The 7,954-nt window shown below is 38.6% G+C and overlaps 1 protein-coding gene across 1 annotated transcript; it reads right to left on the bottom strand.

Moving 5' to 3' along the window:
* Positions 1-481: 481 nt before the first annotated feature.
* Positions 482-2,686, bottom strand: LOC109152116 (cytochrome P450 CYP82D47-like). Its single transcript, XM_019299692.1, has 3 exons — positions 2,376-2,686; positions 1,572-2,268; positions 482-1,161 (listed from the first exon to the last, which is right to left on the bottom strand). The coding sequence occupies exons 1-3, from the start codon at positions 2,603-2,605 to the stop codon at positions 538-540; spliced, it is 1,551 nt and encodes a 516-aa protein (XP_019155237.1). The 5' UTR covers positions 2,606-2,686; the 3' UTR covers positions 482-537.
* Between the last annotated feature and the right edge of the window lie 5,268 nt (positions 2,687-7,954).

The raw sequence follows: 7,954 nt of genomic DNA, 5'->3' as shown, positions 1-7,954 counted from the left end.
TATATATATATATATATATATATATATATATATTTAAGTGATAAATAGTCAATTGATGTTACTTTAGTGACAAGCACTTATAATTGATACATCTAAATTTTTAATAAAAATATAGTATTATTATACTTAACATGGATCCATGAAACAATATATATAAATTGTGATTCATGATAAAATTTGTGGTAGGGCAGCCAATTATTGGTGATGAAAAAGGTCAAAGTTAAATGGCAGATAATAAGCAGTGCTTAGACTATTTAAGGCAAGGCCATCTTTTGGCTATCCCACTATGTAAGGTAATTTCCCACACTCAAAAATACGAACTTATTCAAGATTTGTAGGGCAAATGAAACTTTTGGACACATATTTCCAATCTTATTCACCCGCAAAAGTTCACACTATATAATAAATGAAAATTTATTTTATTATTTTATAGTTTTTTTATCAAATAACATAACTAGAAATTTATTATTATTTTTTTTAATAAAATACTGGCTATTTTATTTCAAACAACTTGAAATTGCATTCACCACTGAAAAGTCAAAGGTAGAGATGAGAAGGTAGGCGTGGGGAAAGGAACACTTGGAGTGGAGTTGCCTTGCCAACCGCCAAGCCATTAGCCTCTGTCATGTCAATTGGTTCATCTGAAGCCTTTTTAATATCAAAGCCATGAATGATAGCAGCCAAGCCCAATTGCACACTTTGTAGTGCTAGAGAAATTCCAGGACAAATTCTCCTTCCACTACCAAATGGAATCAGCTCAAAGTTATTGCCCCTCATATCAATCTCTTTGTACTCTGTCAAAAATCTCTCAGGTTTAAAAGCATCGGGATTTGACCAAAATTTTGGATCACGATGAATCTTTGAAGCATTTATCAATATCCGTGTACCCTTCGTGACAGGATACCCATCGATCACACAATCATCCACGGATTCATGTGGCATTAAGAGGGGGCCTGGAGGATATAAACGTAAAGTTTCTTTGACGACTGCTTGAAGATAAGTCAGATTGTTTAGGTCAGACTCATTGACATGCCTTTCCGTCCTGACATTACTATCTAGCTCACTTCGGATCTTCTCCAACACATTATCACTATTCAATATTAATGAGAGTGCCCATGTTAATGTTGTTGAAGTTGTATCTGTGCTTGCTGCCAATAAAGCCTGCCATGTGGTTTGACATAAATGAAAAAGATTAGGCCCTGCTTGGTAAAATAGTTAGCCTATCAGTCAATTTCGACTTATTTGGCTACTATTAGCTGTTTGACCTAGTTAAACAATTAATATATGCGTGTTTGATTAATTAGCTTTTTATAACAATTTATTATACCCTCCAAAATGTTAAAATTCAAAAAGCTACTCAAAAATAACTTTTTCAATTAGCGTTTTGAGAAAGTGTAATCAGCTAACACAATTAACATCTAATTAACAAAAATTTTTCTACAATTAGTTAATGCTATTAACTAGTTAAACCCACTAATCATTTACCAAACGCCCAAGATCATTAAGTTGAATTTAAGAATAGTAATAGATTTATTAATGGCAGATATAATTTATTAAAGAGCGAGGCATACCGAGCAAGTGGCTTTGACAACTGTGTCACAATCAAAACCATTGAGAATATCTTCGTTGTTACCAATTTGGGAAAGCAATGCACCCATGAAGTCTTCTTCCCCTTCAGGTTTCATATTTGTGTTCTTTTTATGTTGTTGTAGCCAATCTTCCATTACCCTGTCCATCTCTTTAGTGTTCTCCTTAATGGCCTTCTCATATCCGCCTATGTCCAACCATCTTAACCATGGAAGGTAATCAGCCATGAGAGACATTCCTAGGAGCTCAAAGTTTCTCCTGAACACCGCTTTCACCCAGCCCCCTACTTCCTCGTACCGATGCCCGAAGAGCAGGTGTAACATGGAGTCTATGATTAGTTTCCCAAACCACTCCTTCATGTCCAGCTTTACAACGTTGGACTCGTTAATCTTGTCCCTCGCCCAAGTTCGGTAGATGTCTTGGATGAATGTTTTGGCTCCCGATTCGCGAAACCGCCTGAGCGCCTCCACGCGGCGGTTGGACAGCAACTCCAGCACCACCACCTTGCGGACGTCGCGCCAGAACGGAGTGTTTGAACCGAGCCCGAAGTTGGCGTAGTTGTAGCCTATGTGCTCGGAAGCTATGGCCTTTGGGCGGCCGGCGAGGGCTTTGTCGTTGGCGTTGAGGCATTGTTTGGCGGTTTGCGAGTCGCTCACCACCAAGACTTGATGCGCGCCCAACCTGTAAGGCAAAGGAGAAATGTACGTTACACCATGAAGAAAGATTACAGACTATAAATAGTAATATAAGGGAAGAGAATTAGAAAGAAGTTACAGGCTTAACACAACCTCATTTGGAACAAAGGCCCGTATTTGTCGGCCAAGTCGCCCAACACTTTGTGGGGCATCCGATCATTGCCGGCGAGGAGGTGGAAATGGCCGATTATAGGCCATGCGAGGCCTGGTTGGGGGATCTTTGGCTTCACTTCTTTGTTGCGGAAGAGGTTGTAGAGGAAGGTTGCAAGTAGAATAGTGGCAGCCAAAGCCGCTACAAGGCTCGGTAGAGGGAAAGAATCCATGGATGGTTAAATTTGATGAGCTTTTGAAGCCAGCCAAATTTATCTTTATATATACATATCTTTGATGAGCTTTTGAAGCCAACCAAATATTTTTATATATTTGATTTACTAGAAAGTTTGTTGCTGGTAGGCACTGGGGATGGGTCATGGGTGATTAGATAATTTGTATTCGCACTTTTCCTTACGACATCTTTGTTGCACAAGTCTACACCACTGAATTTTCAAACATTATGTCTTTAATTTCCTCATCTTTTTTTTTTTTGATGGGCAGAGAAACAGCATAATCCTTTCGAGTGTAAGTAAACTCTGCTTTTGTTTCCCTATCCAACAAAGAATCAACCTAATTAAGTTACACATAGTTGACTAGCTCAAAGGGAATTCGAACACGTGACATTGTAATTATAAGCTAAATCTCTTGCCATTTTGACTATGATTACCTCATTTCTCATCCTTCTTCTTCGCATGGATGGGACTTGACTAATTGTTAACTATCAAGCCTAATCATTCTGCATAGAATGAGAACGTACGATATTTTCTGTATATTAATAAAGTGAAACACAGTACAAAATAGAGTAAATTACACTTTTGGTCCTATGACTATAAGGGGCGTGTTAATTTCAGTCCGTGACTTTTAAAACTAACAATTTAGTCCTTTAACTATGTTTTTTTTAGCAGATTTGGTCCTCCGAGCCAAATTACCGGCCAAAATTCGCCGGAAAAACATAACCCATTTTAAAGTATTTATAATTGGGGGTAAAATGGTCCTTTCACGTCCGTTCTTCTTCTTCCTTACTGCGCCTTCCGCCGTCGATTAGTAGTTTTTTTTTTTATTGAACCACTATAAATATTGAAGAGTTCCAGCTCGCCGTCAACAATGGTGTGTCTGCGCGCAAGCCCAAACCATCCGGTAATCACCCCACCGGAATCCAAATACACATGCAAATACCTTCCCATTCACATTATCGCCACTAGTTTCTCGAAGCAGCTTCGGTTCTCAATTAGCGACGCATCAAGGCGGCCCTCATTCCAATCCTTCTCCGCCGCCGCCGTCCGCTGCGAGTCTTCTTCTCCGGCGCACCGGCCGGAATACATCCCGAACCGAATCCCCGATCCCAACTATGTTCGCATTTTCGACACCACTCTCCGCGACGGCGAGCAGTCCCCCGGGGCCACCATGACCACCAAGGAGAAGCTCGCCGTAGCCTGCCAGCTCGCCAGGCTTGGCGTCGACATCATTGAGGCCGGATTTCCCGCTTCCTCCGAGGCAGACCTCGAGGCTGTTAAACTGATTGCCGAGGAGGTCGGCCGTGGGGAGGGCGATCACGTGCCCGTCATATGCGGCCTCGCCAGGTGCAATAAGAGAGACATAGACAAGGCCTGGGAGGCTGTAAAGCATGCCAAGAAGCCCAGGATCCACACCTTCATCGCTACCAGTGAGATCCACATGAACTACAAGCTCAAAATGTCTAGGGAACAAGTGGTGGAGAAGGCCACTAGCATGGTTGCATATGCCAAAAGCTTGGGTAATCGACGGCAGAAGGCGCAGCAAGGAAGAAGAAGAACGGACGTGAAAGGACCATTTTACCCCCAATTATAAATACTTTAAAATGGGTTATGTTTTTCCGGCGAATTTTGACCGGTAATTTGGCCCGGAGGACCAAATCTGCTAAAAAAAACATAGTTAAAGGACTAAATTGTTAGTTTTAAAAGTCACGGACTGAAATTAACACGCCCCTTATAGTCATAGGACCAAAAGTGTAATTTGCTCTACAAAATATATACAGAGGATAAGTGGATAACCAACTAATAGAAATATACTACAATTAGGACCGTAGAGTACGTCCTAACACATAGAAGTACTATTGAACTTCATTAATAATATAATAACCCTACACTCAAATTAATTATTAAAAAAAAAAAAAACAAACAAACCAAAATTACTACTTGTACTCTAAAAATCTACTCTCAACTTTAACTCATACTAAGTATTCAAATTTTATTTGAAGAAAAATAAAAAGAAATAGATAAAAATAATAACCCTCCTTATATTAAGCAATCAAAACATGTCACATCATATATGGAATAAAAAATGAGAGTAAATATGAAATTACATACTTTTAAAAAAAAATATGTTTTGCTCGAAGAAGTATAATTTTGTTCAAATTATATTACTTTAAACATTCACACTATCCAAAGCTAGGCTGCGCTCACATTATTTTATTTTAATTTTCAATATCACATATTAAATAATGTTTTTTTTTTTTGAAATACTTATGATTATTTACAAGGTAGTATCTATTTGATATTTTGTTAAATATTTTTAGCTTAAAGAATCTAAGTCCTCACCACGAGGATTCGAACCTATGACTACCCATTTAGAGTGGTAACCTAGATGTCATCAAACTACATTGTAATTTTTTTTTTTATGTTTTTTGGTGAGGACACTACATGGTAATTGGTATATGCATTAATGTATTATTTATGAATTTTCTATAACTTTGATGGTTCACTAGTAAAATTTGCAATACTTTTTTTTCTTACACCCATAATTTTAGTAGCTGATCTGACCAAACTTAAGTTGAACTTTATTGATCGAGTTAACTTCTAAAAATATATACGGAGTATAATATTGTCGAAAGTTGATTAAAAATCTTAAGTTTTAGTTGAGACAGGATAGGTCTAAAGAGTGATCGAGGTAATTGTGCAACATGTGTAAAGCCGAAATGTTGAATTGGTTGTCCAATTGTTGTTCAATTTTGAAACAATTTAGTCCATTGTGATCGAATGGAGATGTTTTTCAGTTATGGAGCAATTTAGTCTTGGGTGATAACCAGCCCAGATTGAAAAAAACAAAAAAGTAGTATTGTTTTAAGCTTTATCGACAACGACGGTCTGACGAAGCAGCCTTAAGACATACCCTGCAGGAAACATAATTTGTCAATATACCAAGAAACTTAATCTTAGAATTATTGCACTTCTAGATATATTCATCTATTGCACTTCTAGATATATTCATCCATTGCCGTTGTTTAATTTGACCGCCATAATGGACTGCATAATATCAACCACAAATACTGGCGATGTTCAATTTTTGTGACAGCCAACATTGTCATTTATGAAGCAAATTGAGACTTCCCTTCAGAGGGTCAGACTAGGTTACGTAAGTGATGAATATGCATATATATATATATATATATATATATATATATATATATATATATATATATATATAGGGTTGAGTTCAAATGAGGACAACAATATATAGAGGACTGTGAGGACAAATAATGGGCACACAACAAATTACTATTAGGCACACAACAAATTACTATTAGGCACACAATTTAATACATAATGGCACACAAGAATACATGTAAACATCAGGTTTCGAACCCAGGCTCTATTAATTAACAAATGTATGCACGCGACATACAAACTGTGGCACACGACTACATTCGGCCATGCATACGACATACAGACTAATGGCACACACTACATCTGTCCTCACAGTCCTCTATAATATACTTGTCCTCATTTGAACGTAAGTATATATATATATATATATATATATATATATATATATATATATATATATATATATATATATATATATATTTGAGTTAATACCATCTGAGGTCCTCTGAGTATAATGGTTTTACCACGTTTAGTCCTAAACTTTCAAATTGATCATCTATAGTCCTTCAACTTTCAAATTTAACCATTCGTAGTCCAAGTTAACCACCCATGGTCCTTGAACTATTTAATTTTAACCAACCATGGTCCTTTCAAGAGGACCACAAGTGGTTAAATTTTGAAACTTGAAGGACCATGAGTGGTTAACTTGGACCACGAATGGTTAAATTTGAAAGTCGAAGGACCACAGATGGTCAATTTGAAAATTTAGGACTAAACGTGGCAAAACCACTATACTCGAAGGACTTCAAATGGTATTAACTCTATATTTTTTATAAGTCATGAGGGTCGAGTAATATATTTTTGAGTGAGTGACGAGAGAAATTCATAGTTATTATGCGTAGGTGTATACGGGATTACCTCCGTCTTGTGACCCTAGCCAGCAAAGGTTCACGATGAGGTCAACTAACATAGGTTACTTATAATTGACCAGTTCAAATCAAGTGAGGCAACCGTCCTAATTTTTGTTTAGATGATTACAAGATCGAGTGGTTTACATAAATCCCTTAAACACTTGGTTATTCTTCCTCCAATCTCATAGGTTCTTTGTTACATCTATAAAATAATGCTTCGTTTAACTTTTTTTTTTTTTAAAGCAAAGAGAGCATGAATATATTACTGCAGAAGAGCAGAAACAAAGTCAGGCGGGACACAGTCCCAATACATCGAACTAGCCTGAACCACGACTTGAGCTGCTAAAGAATGAGCGATCAAATTTAACTGTCTCGAAACTAATAATAAACGAAAAAAAAAGTAAACAAAGACAAAATGTAGACATTCATCAACCACCACGCCAACGTACGATCTCGGTCTAGTAGTACAAGAAGTGATGAAGCGGTGTAGCGTTGCACAATCAGTATGGAGAACCACTGACGTGACACCATGATTTTTCGACCACGAGAGGGCTTCCTTACAAGCCAATGACTCCGCCATGAGAGTGCTGGAACAAAAGGGAAGGCTTCCATTGACTACCGCGACGAACGTGCCATCCACCGAAAGCAAAACAGCGCCGAACGTTGCCGAGCCTGTAGCCGCGGAGTAGCCTGCGTCGAAAATACACTACATGGCTCCAGGTTGCTGCTGCTGTTGATTGTATTGCTGGCCGAAAGGCTACTGCCGAACACCAGCCAAGGAGGCCGAGCATTCCAGTATCATTGCTCCCCCCCCCCCCCCCCCCCCCCCACGTCAACAATGCCAAAGCAGCGTCCCTCCAAACTTGTTGTGGTCTCCGCATACAAGAATTCCAAACGGCACTGTTTCTGGCATCCTAAATGTAGTAAAGAGCTGCAACCACTTTGACAAGGACGGTAGGTGTTAACACACTCATAGCATTTTGGAACCACATAGGGAAAGAAATCCCATTCACACAATCAACAGGGACTTTGGCTCTAACCAAATATTGGGGCATATCAGTAAGGATCCTTGGATCCGAATCATCTAATAACCAGGGGTGTCCCCAGATTAAAGTAGATTCTCCATCACCAATTCTCCGTCTCATCCCGAACAAACCAACCCATGGGCAGCCATAATACTCATCCAGCAGTAACTCCGGTTATTTCCAATAGTAGCATCAATAAAAGAAGATTTAGGAAAATACCTAGCTTTGTATACCCGAGCAGCAAGCGAGTGGGGCTTAGTGAGAAAACGCCAAGCCTGCTT

Source organism: Ipomoea nil, unplaced genomic scaffold (genome assembly GCF_001879475.1).
Source record: "Ipomoea nil cultivar Tokyo-kokei standard unplaced genomic scaffold, Asagao_1.1 scaffold2387, whole genome shotgun sequence".
Lineage (NCBI taxonomy): Eukaryota > Viridiplantae > Streptophyta > Magnoliopsida > Solanales > Convolvulaceae > Ipomoea > Ipomoea nil.
Note: the sequence above shows the minus strand (reverse complement) of the source record. Positions and strands in the feature narration are given on the sequence as shown.